Source organism: Mugil cephalus, chromosome 11 (assembly GCF_022458985.1).
Source record: "Mugil cephalus isolate CIBA_MC_2020 chromosome 11, CIBA_Mcephalus_1.1, whole genome shotgun sequence".
Lineage (NCBI taxonomy): Eukaryota > Metazoa > Chordata > Actinopteri > Mugiliformes > Mugilidae > Mugil > Mugil cephalus.
The window spans coordinates 16,055,027-16,074,890 of record NC_061780.1 but is presented as its reverse complement, the minus strand read 5'-3'; the positions used below and the strand labels follow the sequence as shown (position 1 = coordinate 16,074,890).

The 19,864-nt window shown below is 40.0% G+C and overlaps 1 protein-coding gene across 3 annotated transcripts in view; it reads right to left on the bottom strand.

Moving 5' to 3' along the window:
• LOC125015982 (ankyrin repeat and IBR domain-containing protein 1-like) overlaps positions 1 to 19,864 on the bottom strand; it is a 32,776-nt gene that overhangs the window by 3,991 nt on the left and 8,921 nt on the right. For all 3 annotated transcript variants that reach the window (XM_047598123.1, XM_047598122.1, XM_047598124.1), the window contains 14 exons: positions 17,739 to 17,947; positions 14,308 to 14,396; positions 14,065 to 14,209; positions 12,987 to 13,153; positions 12,117 to 12,205; positions 11,180 to 11,310; positions 8,407 to 8,541; positions 7,286 to 7,372; positions 6,974 to 7,040; positions 5,041 to 5,186; positions 4,444 to 4,622; positions 4,204 to 4,255; positions 1,302 to 1,413; positions 589 to 632 (listed from right to left, as the gene is read on the bottom strand). In XM_047598123.1, coding sequence (XP_047454079.1) covers positions 589 to 632; positions 1,302 to 1,413; positions 4,204 to 4,255; positions 4,444 to 4,622; positions 5,041 to 5,186; positions 6,974 to 7,040; positions 7,286 to 7,372; positions 8,407 to 8,541; positions 11,180 to 11,310; positions 12,117 to 12,205; positions 12,987 to 13,153; positions 14,065 to 14,209; positions 14,308 to 14,396; positions 17,739 to 17,947 — 1,652 coding nt within the window. The remainder of the gene's footprint in view (positions 1 to 588; positions 633 to 1,301; positions 1,414 to 4,203; positions 4,256 to 4,443; positions 4,623 to 5,040; positions 5,187 to 6,973; positions 7,041 to 7,285; positions 7,373 to 8,406; positions 8,542 to 11,179; positions 11,311 to 12,116; positions 12,206 to 12,986; positions 13,154 to 14,064; positions 14,210 to 14,307; positions 14,397 to 17,738; positions 17,948 to 19,864) is intronic.

Here is a 19,864-nt window from a genome sequence, read left to right as displayed (position 1 = left end):
ACAATCTTTTAGTAAACTGAATCTGTGCTGAGCTTCACTGAAGGACCAGCTACTCAACTGATGTCGTGTATAAGAAGAGTTTTGGCCAGACATGAAATATAATCTATTATATATATATGCAGCTAAATTATTCATGACATTGAGAAAGGATCAATGAGGCTCAATGTTTTATGATATTTTAAGTGTTATCCTAGTAAATGTTTGATGTGTTGACTAAAGTCAGGTTTCACAGCAAACTGACCTTACTGCATATTAGTGAATAATATGTGTTTAGTTGCACAACTAGAGCAGGTAAAACTGAGACCTGATCATAAGTGCCACTCCAAAATGACGTCCTTATATCTGTCTGCTTGCAATCAGACCACCTGTCTGGTCAGGTTTTATTTGGTTACATCTGGTAATATTTCAAACTATCTCGATATTTATTCGACAATACTGTCTAAAGATTGACTTTAGAAAATAAAAAACTTTCTACTGTGACTGTAAAACTTCAGAAATCACTTCGACCAGACTAATGCTGCACTTCTTTAACATCGTCTGAGAAGTTCTGAAGGCCATGAGCTAAGATGAAAACAGCGGTGCACTCACCATCAGACGACCCTGTCTACGTCCACTCCCGACATCCTGTGGATCTTTGGTGAAAGAAAATGACAGTTAAAATGACAGTCACTGAACTGAGCCGCACTAAGTTTGGGCTAATTATCACCTTGAGTAAAATCGCCTCCAGTTTAAGTCAACACTGCGAAATTATCAAGTAAGCGCCTTTTAGCGTTTTAGCCTAGGAAATTCATTTTCTTCATCTGAAATCAATAAATGTGTTTTGGCAGAACAGAAGTTGGCGTCAAAACTGCAAGTGTCATCCATCTTTTACTCCACGCAGCCAAAAAACAAAGCCTTGTCCGGGGTGATGGACAAGGCCGATGGATTAGAAATATCGGCTCATTCAACTTGAGCAGTTGTGACTTTCAAGAGTTTGAGCCCTGATTTGGCATCTGTGCAAAACACTGCATCAGAACTGAGAGAGGCCAACTGGATCAGTGTAGACTGCAGTTTAAATAAATGTGTGTTTAGGTGTATTGGATGTTTAGATTCCATCTTCAAGTAACATCAGAGGAGAGTCTGCTTGATCCTAATAGCATAATAGAGAACGATCTAAAGCAACGACATGAATAGTAGAGAACAAAAAACCTTATATACAAAGCTGTAAACATGGTCAACGTTGCATCATCAGAAACACACCAATCAGAGCCAAGATGAACACAGTTAGTTGATGGTATAGTTTTGTATATTTGCTGCAGTACCTAAAGTGCTGTCGCTGAGGTCTTCGGGGTCAGGTGTGTTGCTACGGAGACTGGACATGTCGCCTCGCCTCTGCTGCCGGTGTCTCCGTCTGTACTGGAACTCTGCATACTCCTTAAAACGTGAGCGAAAATGCCATTAAAATATCGTAATTCAGAGTTTCTGTTGCTTTCTGTTCTAATTATAATTCCAATTATAGAATTTATTGCAATTCAGAAAGTCATTGTCTACACAAATACAGCTTCTTTTATGTGTTTTTTTTTATTATAATAAAAAAAATTATGCAGTGAATTTGAAATGGTAAGTAGGTTGTTGGCCTTGCGGACTCCATGCCCTTGATAGCATGCAATCCATTGCATTTCTTGCATTGCATGCAAAGCACCAACAACATATCAGACCCAGTGGTCATTAGTTGGCTCGTTCTTCAAAATGTAAATGTACAGAATCTTCAGTTAGTCGTCTCACGCTGGTTTCGGAATAAAACTTCTGCAAAGTTAGACTCGTGGATTGAGGGATTAATGAGATGGTACTCCTACTAGTGGTCAAGTACCAAATGATTGAAAGATTTTAATGCCACTGCAGATCCCCGTAGGCAAGGCTACTTTCATGAAAAGCTTTCACATACAGCATTTCCATATATCTCTGCAAATGATCAGCTGCATTCATGTTCCCAGTCATCTCATTCATTTGCGAAAGTCAGAGTCACATTCATACATAATCAAAAGCCTGTCATGCAAACTCTGACTTTCATGTTCCCACCACACTAAAAATAGCCCACTAAGAAGTGATCTGCAGACATTGTAAGGAGCGCAGAGCCAGCCATCTGTAGCTGTGCCTGTGAGACAGTGTCACTCGCCTTTGATTATCACTATGGCGTTACCATTAACTAGTCTAGCTAGAGACATACGAGGCAAAAAATACTATATATATATATATTTTTTTTTTAGTTTTTAAAAATGGCGTGGCAGATGCACGTGCCTAAAGTAATTTGGACAGGCTTTCATAATGAATCCCGTAGGCTTGTTTGTTATTTAAATCCTGTGGAAGAACAGAGGGTAGAGGTGAGATTTGTGCCTCACCTGAATTTACATTGATAATTTGTTCTTTTGAAGATAAGCCACCTCTTTGTTGCGTACTCCCGGATGAATTCAGTCTTTTCTTGTTCCTTGTATTGTCCCAAGTGTGTCAGCTGGCTTTTACATTTTTATTAAGAATTATTCATGGTTTCAGTGCAGTTCTCAGTGCAAATTCACATTAAGGTTCCGGAGAAATAACATAGTAGTCGCTTCAATTCAGAGACTTGTGCTACTTTGCAGAGTTTAAAAATACAGGCTAGTAACAGACAACCGGTTATGTAAATGTCATGAGGCTTGATATTTTATAATCAAAATTTTTGTACAATATAAAGACAAACTTTATTTTTATTAGCGCTAAATAGAAAACATAGGAAGTCCTCTGTAAACTTTTGGCAGTAAGCTACCAGGATAGGTCTGAATGCTGCATACTTTACAGCTTTTAGTCCATAAATAAATAAATAAATATTAAGCAGAATTATCAGAGCAGATCCTGGCTTAAATAGTAAAAAATATTTTTCGAGCAGCGGCCATTTATCAAACTGCCAGACTGGACTGATCTCGTAATTTGTTTTTCTGTCAAATGACCTTTCTCACAGCAAACATTTTCTCTAGTCACCGTAGGGAAAGCATAAGTGTCTTAATGATGGCTGCCTTCCACTTAGGAGGCGTCCTGCTATTGTGCATGCTGTTCCACTGTCAGGGCTTACTGGGACACTTAATGGAACTGAGCCATCATTAATTCTGCCGGTGCTTTCCCTACTGCGACAAGTGATAATGTTTGCCGAGAAAGAGGTCTACTGGGGGGAGCTAGCTTTATACTGTCAAAAGATTAGCCCAATAACTTGACAGGCATATGTCTAATGCAAAATCTGCATAATTTGTGTCATGTTTCCAAAGCTTCAAATGGAAGTTACACAAACCCTAAGGAGTGATGGAACATTTAAGCTGAGTGAAATTGTTTCAGGTGACAAGCCTGTATGTTTGCCAGCTGCCACAGTCTGGAAATTAAACAAAAGTAGAAAATCCCGAGCAGCAATGTTTTGACTAATGGACCAATATTGGGTTCATGCATCAAGCTGTGCAGAAAAAGGAAGGCAGGTCAATAATCAAACCATTACGTTGCCGGCAGGTTTGTGGCTGTAAGCGTTAAACTACAAGCACCTGTTACTAATGTGCAATGATCTGGAGCAACCTACTTAGGTGTTTGCCAGAGTACTGTGCTTTTAATCATTCCAGACAGATGCACAGGGGAACACTGAACCATCTGGCTTGCACCAGTGTGCTGAATAACACAGTGATCTCTGGCTCATCGTGGCTCGTCAGCGCGGATACTCAGATTCAAAACAGTAATATTTCGATTTGAATAAATACACTGACGTTCTAGAAACAGTGTGTGCTCCATACAATAATACACGATTTAAGCTCGGTATGGTATTAGCAGAAGTGTTTGCATAGGATCAAACTCCTCCTATTTTGAGATAAATGGTCCTGCAAATCACAGGTATCAGGTATCTGTTTCGAGACCACTGATTAACCATTTTTCGTTTGAAGCATGGATGTGATTGCTGATGAGAGCTTCGAGTGCAGGGACTGACCCTTTCATTTGACAGGTGTGAAGTGATGCGGCTTCTGGTTTGATCATTTTACCCTTGATCATGCACCTTTAACAAAGTTCGTATCATCCCACATCTAAAAATCTGACGTCTGTCATCTGTCATGCTGCAACATGCAGTGACAGAAGAAACGTGAACATTTAGTTCAAGCGTGGGGGTTCAGCACAGTTGACATTTTAACTAATCAGCTTTCGATGAAAACCATGGCTCGTTACCTCTGGGGATGCGAAGCCTAAATATTCCCAGTCCCACGTTCCGCCAGCAAAACTGCAAGTCAGCAAGAAAGACACAGAGAGGTTGTTTTTAGCTTAAGATTGTAGCTGATACTGTATAGATAGTCACTTCTTAGATTATGCATTTCACAATATATTTGATATATAAAATACAGTAGTGTTATGCATATGGCATTTTTTAACTAATTTGTTTTTTGTAAAGATCAGAGTTTCTATCTCTACCTGCGCCTGGGGGCCTCAGGAGAGTCATTGGGGGCCACTCCCCTGGCTACTGAGGCCAGGAACTCCTGCCTCTTCTGCTGCACCAGACACGCCGCACGGATGATCTTGTGGCGAGGCGTTCTCAGGTAGGGCCTGTTAACCTTTTGTGCCAAGTCTTCAGTCACCATCTCCAAGTCCGTCTGAGGGCGGAAGCACAGCTGGCTGAGAGGTTTTATAGGAAACTCAGTAAGCGATTTTACTGCGTGGACTTTTAGCACAACAGTTTATGTATATGCTTCAAAAATGCATTAAATTTACAAGCATTTAAGAAAGTTTATGGCAGCCTCTCATTTTACAGTATCTGAAAGGCTGCAATAAAATATAATAAAATAAATTTAAAAAAAAAAACAGTAAAGTACGTCCCACGTCTGCACTGTCGGTCATAAATTATAAAACTGGGGATGTTTAACTAAAAGCTGAAATGTGCAGATGATAACTGAGGCAGACTGTGAAGATCACGAGGAAGAAAGCTTTACTCCCTCAACTCTAATAGCCCATAAACACAAAGATTCGCTGCCATGAACACTTGTCTTTCTTCTCCGTAAGTAGGCCTCCAACCTGCATAAGCTCGTAGATCTCTTTCTTTGTGCTTTTGGGCTCCAGAAAGAAACCATAAGGGTAAGAGCACTTGAGGATGCGGCGAGTCTTGAGGAGTTCTAGGACTGCGTCTTCAATGAATGTAGTGTCGGGTGCGCCGCCTTCCCCTGAGAGAGAGAGAGATAGCAAAAATTGATATCTGCTTTACTTTTCTAGGTGATATACCTTATTCCAGTATGAATATATTCACTAATTCTAAGCAGAAAGGGAATACATGATGGGAAATCATGAAACAACAGCTCAACAGCTTGTAACCAGGGGTGGGTATTAGCAAGCACGATACGATGCATATCATGATGTCACGATACGATACATTATTACGATATATTGCTATATTCTACATAGTTCACAGAGAAATTTTAAATGCAGCTTAAAATACAAGTTGTATATATGTACACTACAGGTCAAAAGTTTGGAAGCAACTTCAAGTTTCTGTTCACAATACCTTTCTTAAAAACCAGCACGAGTTCTATGTATTTTGGGATGTATTTACTGCATGATCAGACTTTGCTTTTACTGATATGCCCCATTTTTTTCAATTTACCTTTAGGTGTACATTGATGTTACCAGAGCACTGCTGAATAAATGTCAGCAAAAGAAAAGAAGGGCTTAGTTTTAGGGTCGGGAAGATTTGCAAGAGTCACAACTTCAGCGCAAAAGTACAAAAACAAAAAGAAACAAAACAAAAAACAAATCACAGTTTGCATTATTCACTTTCCCTCTTTCGCTTTTGAGAGTCTGCATACAAATATCCCGTGGACTGAATGCCTCGTATATGGCATGCTGTTGTTAAAGCCAGAGGAGGCTACTTTGAAGAAAGCAAAGTCTAAGCAAGAAAAACTCAAAGTCCTGATAATTACAGTAAAAATGTCTTCTGATAAGTTGCTCTTTCTACAATAATCATGTTTATTTCGTCGCAAAGTGTACCAATGAAACAGTGATCTTTTATGTACAAAGGTGATCTAGCTTCCAAACGTTTGGCCTGTACTGTACATCAGATGACATCAGTGATAATTCATTGGACAAATTCAGTCAAAAAACAATATCAACCCAAAAGATCCATCAAACATCCATCCAAAAGTGGTGGTGCTCACGATGGGCCCAAAACATGACTTTTTCTTTTAAAATCGACATTAAGACATTCAGAATTGATTAAGTATCAGAAGAAAAAATGTTGCGATATATTTCCATATCAATATAGTTTCCCCGCCCCTAGTTGTAACCAAATTATGACATGTCTATGGTGTCTGGCTTTTGGTCAACTATGAACCCAAATTGTCTTGAACTGCTTCTGAGGGTAAACCAACTTATTTTGTGTATCATAGTAGGGAGTAATCTAAATACTTTGAAAAAACGAAAGAAAAGCAACAGAGAGAGCTCAAGAAGCACAATCAATTCAATGTTCAGAATATTTATCAGCCTTCGACTGATCCGTATCAAAACAGTGATGCCCAAAGATGATTATTAGCGAATCAAATCTGTTCGCTGATGATTACATAGGATGACCTGTGCGAACTTTCAGCCGTGTCAGGCGCCTAGTCACTGAGTTTGGGCCATTTTCATTTCAGTCACGGTTATGTATGCAGTATCAGTGTAATCAGAGTCTGCTGAGATTGAAACCGTTGTGCATCAGAACAAAACTCGGCTATGCTAAACAGACTATAATTGCCTGAACAGATTGGGGTTTAAAGGACTCTAGACGAAACTCACTCACAAAGCTTCCTTGTAACCTAGACATGCCTGCTGAATAATAACTATACCCACTGTTGCTGATAAATTATTAAAACACCTTTCTGTTTTTCTCCCTACTACCTAGTTCCCAAAGCTCAATATCATAGGACGGGGTAAAGATGCGTCTAAATGTGTAATAACGATCGACAGACGGCACACTCACTTCCACTCAGGGCTCGACTGAGCTGCTCCATCTTCTCTTTTGCCGTTTTTAACAGCCGCTGCTCCAGCTATTAAGACGAAGACAGAAGCTGTTATACTGTCGAACGAGGCCAAACCAGAATGTCAGAATATGAAGTTAAAATAAATTAAAGGTGGGAGCTGCAGACTTTTTTTTTTTTTAATCAATGCATGCACCATTTAATCCATCAACTTAATGTCGGAGAAAAATTAATTTTGGGAAGTATGAGTAGGATAGTTTCCCACTGGCTGCGTTCATAGTTTGCAGCAGGCCTCACCAGAAAGACCTGTTTACCTGATAGCTGTGCTCGTGGTTCTTGAAGCGCGTGTAGTAGTGCATAAAACGATCCAGTTCCTGAAAGCTCTTGTGCTTCTTCTCTGCCTGCAAATCCACAACAAGACACCAGTTAATGCCCATGAACATAATCATGTTGCGTTTTTTTCCACACAGAGGGAGGGCTGCAGGTGAAGACTGAATATAAAGAGGGTTTAATTCTTTTAAACTTTAAAGCAGGTAGGTAGAAAGCACTGCGAATAGCTCAAGATGTGTTTTTTTTTTTCTGCATGTTTTTTCCAAGTGCTTTTCGGTTGGAGGCTGCGGTTGCCTAGGTAACCCTCTCCCTCCTACCGCAAAGTATCAGAACATAAAAATAATTTCTAGTGTCATAGAGACAGAGTCTTCTTTTTGTCACCACTCTACATTTAAAAACCGTATCAGTCATTGGGAGTTGTCACGCAAAGTAGAGATTTCTTCAATTTGATAATTGCCAACTTCAGTAAACCAGGGTCACAACATGCAACTTCTATTAAAACGCTATCCTCTCTTGTCTGCTGCTAGTCTCCAACACTGCTTTGGCTAATGCTCTTCACACTTTTAAGGAATTTAAATTCATGGATTAGTGGGGAAAAATTCTTTTATCATTAAAAAAAAAAAAAAAAAAAAAAAAAGTCTTGGGGAGTACTACTGCATATGTGTAAAATACGCCTCATATAGTTCCCCAGGGAGCTGCACAAAATCTGCTCAGTTGCTCTGAGTACCTCACTTGAGGCAATGTTAGCTGAAGTTTGAATTTTGTAAAGGATTACGGTGCTAGAAAGTGATTTTACAGACCTCTGCAGTCTAATCCTCATCTCTGCGTGAAGCTGGCAGCTCTAGGCTACATAATTATGCTATTAGCATACGTAAGTAGCATGACACACAAGTCATAGTGCATTGTGGGTAAAATGTTTTTAACTGAGAAGAATATATGAGTTCCAAAAAAAAAAAAAAAAAAAAAAATACATAGGTGGAGAATCTCTCAAATAACCCCCAACTACACAACGCAGTGCAGATATGTTTTAGAAATAATCTGATATAATCTGATAATAAAGAGCATTTATTTACATTGAGTCCAGTTCTAGTGTGTATGCATGTACCTCTTCAGTCATCTCCTTTGACTGTTCCTCCACCTGCTGTATGACCTCGTAGCGGGTGCAGCGATAGTAGCCCCCCGTTGAAGAGCTGTGCTTTTTCCACTCCTCCAGACAGATCCAGCAGAAGTCATACTTACACTACAGGGGGAGAGTGGAAATATTAGTTTTAGTTCAATATGCTCGTACTCAGTGGTCTCATCAATATCTGCTATCTATAGTTTATATAGACACACATGGTTACAGTGTTATGGCATCTTCCTCATATTATTCACCCAAAAGTACTGACAAAAATCTAGTAATGAGTTGTAAATCCTGAAGTTATTAAATGCAAATCTCCCAGTAAAGGTGAGCTTTTTGCAGCAAGCCTTCAAATAATTTAAAAAAAAATTTTAAAAACGCATATCCTGAAGGAAAGATCAGGTGAAGAATACCTGCAAGTGTCCTTAAACCTGCTAAGTAAATATGTGTCTCTGTTATATCTATCAATCATTTCTTTCCTCTTAAAAATGTCAGACTCTGCTGGAGAACACGGGCGGCAGCTCCAGCCAAGTGGTGAATCCTCGTAGCCTGCTGCCACTAGAAGGCACTCAGACTGCGCAACAACCGCAGCACTACAGCCACTCCAATCTGGATCCTATTTGGACGTAAGTGATTTCTGCCCCGTGCCACAGGTACTTCTGTGGGTGACATGTTAGCCAACACGCAACATTTAAGGCTTAGACCGCTGTTGTCCTGGAAACGCTGCGCTAACATGACACTTGAGAAAAATCAATACAGCAACATAGTGGGAGGTGTGGGTGAATGAGTGAGGACATATAGACATAAAAAGGCAGCGTGGAGAGTCTTAAGATTAAAAAAGTGGGAAGCTTCACCGCATCGTCATGAAGAGACAAATGTTCCTTGGTAACACTGAGTCGTGTGTTTCCAAACAACAGGGGTAAAGCCATTTCTTGCTAGGTAGTAACAGGTCAAGTGGCCGAGCCCTCTGAGGCCTTTCAGCCTGTTGAAAGCTGATCCATTTGTCCCAAAACAACCTTCATCTCTAGTCAGACTCTTTAACCAGTGGAGGCAGTGACAGGGGTGTCACCAAGACAAAAAAGATCCCGGCTGTGTGACTACACTGTGCTCCTTTGATGATCTGGCCTTCAGCAACAGTGGCACAGCAACATGACTGTGTCTGATTCTCACTGTCACCACAAAGTCTTTGTTTTATCTCAGCCACATCTAAATTATTCTCTCTAGTCGCACAAAGACAAAAGCTGCCGACTGACTGCAGGACTTGGGGCTGCTTGAATTTTAACACGGCGGTGCCACCATACCACTTGTAAAGTAATATTTTGTCACGGTATGCACAGTCTACACACACACACACGTATAACATTAGTGGCCCCTTTCCATTGCATACTATACTTGCAGATATGGAAGTGCTGACAACTAACGGCCTGATCTGGTGACAGTCTGTCACGTAGGTTAGGAAATATCAGTGTGCAGAAATTTGGCATTCTGTTACACAAGAAGGCTTGTGGAAAATGGTTCATTCTAGACTGCATGCCAAATTATGTTTTTAGTATCTAAGACACCTTGCTATGATACCAGTAGTATGTGAAGTGCGTTCTTCTCGAGGAAATACGGTACCGTGGGTCAAGCTGCAGGGTTACACTTACAAACCTTCACCTGGCAAGGATGCTCTCAAGCTGGGCTTAGACTTCAGGAGGATTGAGCTGATTTATCCCTGAATGTTGCCCTTCTGTCAACAAGTGGAGTAATCAGTATCGGACTTCAGGCTCAGATTATCTGGTTTTGTGAGAATTTACAGATCTGCTCTGAAACCTTTCGACCTGCTTGCGCTCTTATCGGGTCCGTCTCGATTAATATCAAACACGCGTGAAATCTCACCACCGGTTCTCACTAATGACACCCCCCGATGACTGCGTCTCCCCAGCCATTTTCCTCATTCACACTCTGCTTTCAGCCCCGCTTAGCTTTTTTTCTCCCTGCAGTATTAAGAAAGTATTATGCAGCTACAGTGAGCTCCTCTTCTTCTTTATCTGCCAACCTACTGGATGGGAATATAAATTCACCGCAGACTCTGTTTTGTTTACATGATTCACATGCGGAGGTGTAATCCATTCACCCTGATCTGGAACAAAAAATAATATCCTCTCGTGTGTGTTGCGATTTGATTTTCAGATCATATAATATGGGCAACTTTGAGAGTGTGTGACGCAAGATGATTTCGAAATCAGGACGGTAGCCTATAGGATGGAGCTACTGGACACTGATTTTCCCATGGGATAAATAATCTATCTATCTGTCTGTGCTGTGTTAAGCAGCACTTCCAAAAAGATACAAACTACTGTTCATTCACACAAGAGTTTGTTGAGCAATATACGAGTTGCGTCTTCAGTGCACAGTGTGTGATTTTCTGACAGAGCTCGTGTTCCAGTAGCAGGGCTGTGCTTTGAATTTGGACATGATATTCTGATATTTGCACATACAGCGGCTCAATAAACAAAGCTAACTTTCCATTGTTTACAGTGAGGGCGATACTTAGCCCTCTTATCATCACAGGATGTCAATCATGATTTATTTTATTTTTTTAACTATTGCACACACAATAATACCCACCCTACTCAGAAAACAGTCTACTCGTAATTCCGGCCCAGAGTAAAAACCGAACAGGTACAATAGTGTCCTAATGTACATGCAGAATGTAATTCGAATCTTGAATGCATTAGTAAGTCTAGTCGGTGAAAACTCCCCTAGCAAAACTTACCTTAGCGCACTGCATGTGATTACAGCCCTCGTTTTTCTGGATTGGTGACTTGCAATTGGCGCAAGGTTTGGAGTTACTGAGCAACCATAAGCAGTTAGCCGCGTCCTCGTAAGCTTCGCTCACACCAGCCACTTCGATAAGAGGAGGGGGAGGTAAACAGAACAAATAAAGGCATAATGAGACACAATGAGGGTGGCTATTACCACGGCGTCAAAACAGACCACTGCACAGAGTGGGAAATCGTCCTGCCTTACTAATGTCTATTGCTTATATATTTTGCTAACATCTCCCAAGATGCTCATCTCCCCCCACCCACACACACACACACAAACAGAATAATTGGCTATTATCAAAGCAACACTGATGCACCGATTGAAATGCCAAGATAAAAACAGAATCTAGGGAAATCGAAGGAAGAAGAGTTCCCAAACCAAATAATTGTTTTTATCTTTGCGGTGCCACATCAACAAAGTGGCACTTTGGAGGGACTTGGGGAATCTTAAAGCATCTATTTGATTGTCAATAGTCCAATTACTGCTTCTAAACATTGCATATTTCCATTGACTGAGGTGTTTGTTTTAATTAATAATTCATCATTAACATAGTGGATATATAATTGGACTACTGCTAAACAGTTTGTAATTACTTTGGCTAGAGTCCCAGGCAATATAGCTCAAACTCAGTCATTTGCCTGCAGCCCAATAAATCTGGTGGTAAGGGGATTGTCTAAAAACCGCGCTGTTACAAACATTTAACCACCACGTAATTTGAAATTTATGTAAAGTTGGGAAGTCCTAGTACAGGTAGAAATGTGTAGATTTGGGTGTGGTTCCACAAAAACAACATGACCACAGAGGTCAGAATCTTGTAAAGTTTGTAAATTCAGCTATAACTTCACAACTGAAAGATGCTATAAAAGTAAAACACCAGTACTCACGTTCTTCAGGTTTCATCTCATTGACTTTCTGCAGCCACAGTTTCCAGGTTTCACAGTCACAGGGCTCATGGGCCTCACCCTGACACTCCCTGGAGCGTACACAGACAGATTGAGGCGATCCAGAAACAACTTAGTCTGTTAACTATACACGAAATTAAAACAAACGACCGATCAGACAGTTTTCACAGGAGATGCTGTAAAAACGGTCCACCGCTCGCGTTCATTTTGCCAAACCTGCCTTTCAACCGAATGCCTTCCTTATATCAAGAAAGAGAAATATAAAACCCCTGTTACATCCATTTCTATTAATAAATGTGTCAACTGAGCCGTTCAACAAACCCACTGACCATTTTAAGAACCGTATAACAAAGTGAGGCGCACTGAGATACCATCGTTATTATTAGGGCCGGTATCTGTCGGGCTTTGGCAGCGTAAATATAGCAGGTGGAGAAAAATACAACATGGACAGTGGGCTTCTCTGTCCTTGAGAATACAAAAGGCAAAATAGATGAGAGTTTGACAAAACTCACAAGTTGTGAAATTTAAACTTTTTCTAAACTGATTTCACAATTTCACAGTTGCACAGATGGATTTGAATGGTACCAAAAAATGTTTTCACTTTATCATTCAGAGATAAGGAAACAGCTAATTTCCAAGGTTTTTCCACAAGACACAACTAATATCTCTTGTAATAAGCAAACTGTGTGATGTCAGTCAGTACGATCAAAACATATTTTCTAGCCAATATACTCAGCAACATTTCTGTTATCTCCATCATTACTACACTATTGAACAATGAGTAGTTTTTAGAAGCAATCACATACACATACAGAAAGGTCATCAATTCCATAAATACAACTTATTACTGACCAGCAGAAGAGGTGGCCTTTTCCACAATCTACAGCAGGGGCCCGAAGGAGGGGAAAGAACAGAGAGTCTGAGGCGGAGGTCCCAGGGCCCTGGTTGTTCAGTCGCACCGCTCTTTCACACCCCGCCTCTGGACACCAGCGGATTGCTGGATTGTTTTCCACAAACGCCTGTCAATAGAAGAAACATCGTTGATCAGGGATTGTTTGGTCTAATGTTAAGCTGGGAATGTTTAGTAAGAGAGGCGATGTTGGACGCCTGCCTGAAACGATCATTGGAATAGGATGTCTGTGCAGTTTAAATAAAATAAAAAAAAGTCTTATGCTCGTCAATAAAACAACCCAAATTGTAAGAGAAAATAACAAAGCTTATGTGGAAACCAAAGTAAAGTGAATGTTGTACTTGATAGGTTGGTTAGTGGCCCCTTGGAATTTTGCTGTTTTTGTCCTGTTTTTGTGCCAGTCGATGGACATCTTTATTCAGCCTGAACTTTAATCTTTACTGTAATATTACTCATGTGACAAACACAGTTTCTGTCCAACTGTCACAACAACCATCAATGCTACAAAAAAATATATATATATATATGTGCAATATACTGTTTTTATGCAAAGACTGTGTGTCATGCATGCTACTGATGTTTTTCTTATAAGTTTCTATTTATTCATTTGGATTTGGTACACTGATTGGAGAGCGCTTTTAATTTTGTTGTACTTGTGATAATGACAATGAAGATTTATTCTATTCTTAAACCAATGAGTCTGTGTCAGGCTGCATCCTGCTGGGGATGTCTGCTGCTATCAAGGAGTGTCATTACTATGGGGTGGGGTAACCCGGTCTGGTCTAGGTGGGTGCTACATGTCTAAGTAACATCCACATGAACGCCAGGTCCAAACGTTTCCCAGCAGAACATCGTATTGTCACAAGATGGTCAGTGCCATTTACGTCTCCTGCCAGTGGTTTTAATGTTGTGGCTGATCTGTGTATCTCCCAGGTTGACAGTATTCTAACAATAGAATATTCTGTGCAGAAGGCTAACAATTCAGTACACATCTCTTTTTTTTTTAAAAAAAATCTCTACCTTTATGTCAAACTGAAGGTAGCGCTTGTCCATCTCTCTGGAGACCACGCTCTCTATGACCTCTACTGGCACCAGCTGATAGCAGTCGAAGGCCGGGCAGAAAATGTTGTGAGCTTCACCTTCTTGGATCTTTAGGTTTAGAAACCTTAGAAAGCACACACACACACACACACAGAGAACAGATTATCAAGAATTTTCAAGCTAACCCGCAGAATCCACAGGCCAAACCACTGCATGACTCACCCTTCCCAGCATGATCTGCAGAACTCATGGCCGCAGGACATGTCAACTGGTTCCTCAAAGACGGAGATGGAAGACATGCAGATGCCACACTGCGACAAATAAGGACACAACGTTAATCAGGAGGTTGCATTTTGTTCCAGTCACTTTTTTTCCACAGTCTAAGAATCTGCTGACTGTTGTATCTCCACAAAAAGTCGTGATGAGTGATTTTAATATCCAGTGATAGTTCATGGATGGAGTAGTTTTGATGTCAGTGTGTGTAATAATACACAGAAACACATTATAACATCTGCTTAGTATGTGGCTCACTGACTGCTTTTCTCTTTTAAGATGTATTTTTCTCACACCCACAGCAACCTGAGGGACAAACGGGGACCAACACACAGGCCTTGTTATCGAAAGAAAGACTGATGCTCTCAGAAGACATAAAGAAGGCAGTGTACTTCAACAATGTGAGTATTGATTTGTGAAAGAGCAGAATGTGATATAATCAACTGTAACCTTTAAATGGGCCCTCGGGTGCACTTAGTCGATTGGCACAGTTGGGTTCAAGTCACGCCTTTTCAGATCCTTGACAAAAGATATTTTCAGGCAAATGCAACCTATAATTTCTCATAAAATGATTGATACAACTTGCCTGTCAGCTTCAGCTAAGATCTATTTACAGTTTACATCACATACCACAACATAATATACTTTGAACTTTTATAGAACTATTGTTATTTGGCTATAAAATGATGAAAAGATTATAAAATATCTTCACGCCAAGCACAAAATTTTCCTGACTTTGCCCATTTGTGCTCCTGACCCATTACGACACACCTTGATTGCTTTCTAACACACTTGATTCCACCCTTGGCAGTCTTCTATAATGAATGGTTAAACCAGATGAACTGCCAACAGCAGAGTAATCGATGCAGGCTATTAGCCAAGCAAACCCCCTTTCCATCCTGACAATTTCTCAAACAGAAGACTACAGAGAAAACTCTAAAAAATGTTTGACAATTACCAGGAAAGAGCTTATGATTACCTTGCAGACATGCAGATTGAAACACACCTTCCCTGAGGTTTTGACAAGGACTCGTGGGAGGTGTAAATGTTGAAAGCCAAGGAAATATTTCTCTTATTTGTTCAGATTAAAAAAAAAAAAAAAAAAAAGTGTTAGAATTGCGAAACCAATTAGCAGACCACCACAGAGCTAGCAGTCTTGTATAAACAGCCTTTCCTTCATGTTTGACACCAACGCTGAAGGCTACAAAGAAAATTTCCTACTTATTTGTACGGTCTCACTCATTGTTCAACGGGGAGCTGAATCGTTCACACCGACGTTTTTTACATTATATTTTAATATTCCTTTTCTGCTCAGTACCGGCCGACCATAATTAACAAGCTACTGGTTCTCCAAGAGGTAGATGAACTAATTTGAACCACTGCATGTATTAATGTTTGTAGGGCAGACTGCCGGCGTGAATATTAATGACTCCGTGCATTATAATACAGTGAAAAAATTAAACATTATGCAAAAAGACGGGGATGCAAATTTAAAAAATTCAGCAGACACACTTTAAGAAATCTCTGGCACCGTGAAGCCTTGATTGAAATAAACAAGAGAAATGTGTCTTTCGTGGAGAAAATGTAGTGAGAGATTGTTCCCGTTCCTTCTGATCAGTCTCAGCTTTGTTATTTTGTTAGTTGTTTGTCATTTGTTGCTCTAAAACTTAGACCATATAAATATGGACAAAGTGTCCCCACTTCCTTGCGTTTTCCAAACTGACGCTATTTTCACGTGCCACCTTCCGCCTATTACAGACCCAGAGTCTGCGCAGTGCGGTCCGAGAGAGGAGCAATGGTGTCACATTTTTGTTTAATTAATACTGCACTCTACATGGAAATGCTGGATTATACACTGCTCTTATTCATTTGTTTGTTTTTTCCAGCTGTAATAGAGCAGTTGGCTTGGCAACCTGCAGTGATCATGATGTCAAATCCTGTTCCTATACCATGGAATAACTAGTAAGTAAGTAAAACGAATTTTCTCCGACACTTGAACATACATCAGTATTATATTAACTACCTAAAATCACTGAATTATTGCGTGTACTTTTGGTTTGAATTTGGCCCACATCCCATCCACTAACATGGAGTGGGTGGAGCTTATGCCCTATACTACAGCCAGTGACCAGGGGGTGCTTTACTTGCATTGGCTTCACTTTTGAGGAACAGTTCAGCCTTCTATGGTCCAGAAATGGGTGTCTATGCCGCATGGCTCCACTCTCGGGTGGTACTGCACAGACTCTAGCTCCATAGTGTCAAGATGGCGCCGCCCGTATTCACCTCATGACTCAATTTAGCCAGCGGAGACCGAGAAAACGGGCACCCACTAAGACTTACATAATCAAAACTGCAAGTCCTACAATCTGGTGTGTATTTAAGTACTGTACTGTAGATGTACTTTTATCCTCCACCGAGCACATTGACGTCTATGGGAGATGCTCTTTGATCTGTGGTCAATTAAGACAATACAATAAAAACTTTCAGCAATGTGAGTAACACCAGGCCGAAGCTACATATTGTGTTTGATGAGTTAAAGTTGGGTAGCGACACGAGCTGAAGTAAAACATCTGAAAAACTAGAGGTAGCTAAGGCGCCCAATACACACAAGATGGAGGATAAAAACTCCTTAATACATCAACTGCCTAACTCATAAACCATACAGTATTTGAGAAATCTGACTATAAGTTTAAAAGTTCAATTTCTGCTGACCATTAAAAGTGGTGTCTGGAGCTGAACTGGTTAAAGCTGAAAGAATAGTAGGTTTGACGAGAACTTGAACATAACGTCCATTGAAATCCATTATTAAAGATGTTTTTAATGAATTTTAAAGTTAAAAGTTTTTAAATAGTTTTTTATAAATAATAGCACATCTCCTTAAAAACTTGAACATGTTGATTTTTGAATGCTTTCTGTAGGCCAAACTATGCAGCACTGGTTAGCTATATTTATTCTTATTCATGTTCTAATGTATTATTTTTACACAGTTTGCATGTATAAAGACAAACAGTTACACTATTGATTCCCTCAAGCAATCAAATTACTGTGTACAGTTTTTTTGGGCAGGTACACTGTGAACTTCCATGCTTCCAGCTATTATTGGCCAGGAAAACATGCTGCTCCCAGTGGCTCAATGTACTTTTCTCTGATGGTTCTTCAATGATATACAGTTACCCTGAAACTAAAAAGAAATAAATATCCGATTCAGCCAGCCTCAGTGCAGAGTCTGTGTACATTAATAACTTGTGTGTGAATCTGTGAATAGAGCAGGCAATTTTCCGGAGAATTTATTGCCAACGAGTAGGTGAGCTGATATGCACCGAGTTCATTGTGACTAATTCTGCTTCTTTCTTGACAGGGATCCTAGAGACAACCCTCACCAGAGAAGACTCCTCATCAGCAGGCATGAGGCTGATTTGGTCTGGGGAAGTGACGGAGGAACGGGTGGTGCGTGGCGTCCGAGGTGAGGGTAAGGTGTCCCACGCGTTGTAACCGCTTGGAGGTGGGTTGGGCATCTGTACCCCTGAGCGTTGGCAGCACTCCTCTGCGTTGGTCATCCAAGCCTCTAAGAGCTTCTCTCTGTCCCAATCTGGTGCAAAGAAGCAAATGCATGATTGAGAGAACGAAATGTCAAAACAACAAATCTAATCAAAGTGAAAAAAATTCTTAAAACTAAAATTCTTATACCCTATAAGGTAAATAAGGTAAGACATAAAGGCTGAATGGCAAGCTTTTTATTTTCAACCCTTATATTGTATTAGGGTCAAATTTTTCCCGTTTGCAAGTTTAAATGTGTAAAAAGTAAATTTTCCTTGTTTTTATCGGGACTAGAAGAATAACTCGTATTTCTATAGCGCCCTTCAAAGTACCCAAGGCGCTTTACTGAAGTCAGGGGAACAGATAGGGAAAGAAGGGGGGAAGACAAACAGACAGAGGGAAGGCAAGGCTTCATGATGTTAAAGTAAATTCTGAAAGTCTGAAAAAGAAAGTGACACCTGGGGTCAAATACATGCACCCATGGATCATAGAAAATGTTTTAGGTTGCTGTGGATCAAATTTGGCTAAATTTACGCTATTTTTTTTTACTTTTTTGAATGATGAAAATGAGTGACGTGTTCAAAAATGAAAGGTCTATTGATCCAAAAAATAACATTTAATACAGTGCTTACATGAATATGAATGCATAACAAGTTGGATATGAGGTGAAAAACAATACTGGATGATAAACATTGTTTATCATAAACACTGATTATCATCGTTTAACAATTTTGGGCTGGATTAAGTCATGGGTCAGTTCTGACTCGCTAACACACAAGATGTGGGCAGCGTTCTAACATATAAGGGTTAAAACACACCTTTTTTTTAAGCCATGCAATGAGCTAACAGACCAGGCCTAGTTACAAGGCTTTTAAAAACAGCAGCTCTGATCTAAAATCACAGGACAACATAAAGCAATGTCCTCCTGGTCCTATTGTGATCACATTTTACAAGGCATCATAATTAGGCTTTAATCAGAAATGAATAAAGTTTACAGATGGCACATAGCCCGTTAAAACAAAACTTGTTCTCAGATAACAAGCAGTTTGTTAGCACAGTGCTAAGTCTGCACAAATCCCACTTCAGTGGCAACATCACCATGTAAGGCTTTTTAACGGCAAACAGCAAAGACCTGCTGCCATCTGGTTTTTGGTTTTAGAATAGCTTTTCACTCTCACATTAGCACAGGGAAAGGTTTCAGAGCGCTTCAGTATAAATGTTGAATGACTTATGGACTGTGTCTGAGTCCAAATATCCTTCCCTCCTAAAATAAGGAACATGACCCGGTCAACTGCACAATTAGGCCATTATCAGCCTCAAGACACATTTTACTACCAATCAAATGCCTCATACTCTAAATGGCCCCTTTTAGATAATGAATGTGGCCCCTATCCCCATTCAATTAAAACTAATCAATGAGTATGAACCTATCTCCATGCCCTCGGCCATTAAAAAAAAGTCTTAAATTAAAAGTTGACACATTCAGTCTTAAACATAAAAAAGAACTGCTGTAAAATACAAATTGACAGAAGTACAAAACTGATGACAAGAAACCAGTTCAGCAGACAAGCAAAAGGAAAAATTATAAGAAAACCGTAAAACTGACTAATATGGTAATATAGAGGTTAGAAAGGGTGGAAATTAGTTGAAGTTTCCTCGAGAAATGGATGATATGCCTGTCTAAAAACCACTCTGAATAGACGGGCAGCATTCCCGTGATAGAGGGGAATAAATATAGCACCATTCCAGGGTCACGCTCTTCCCTCTTAAGCTCCCAAAAGTATGTCTCATATGTGGCACACGCAGCTCTACAGACAGCTCAGATTCACACTTAATCAAAGCGAGGTGGCTGAAGAGTGAAAATGTGAATCATTTCTTTTAAGTCTTCCACTTAACTTTTGCCAAGTTAAATTAATAGAGATAACAGCTTTAAAAGGCTCCAATAGATCTGAGCTGGGCTCAATGAAGC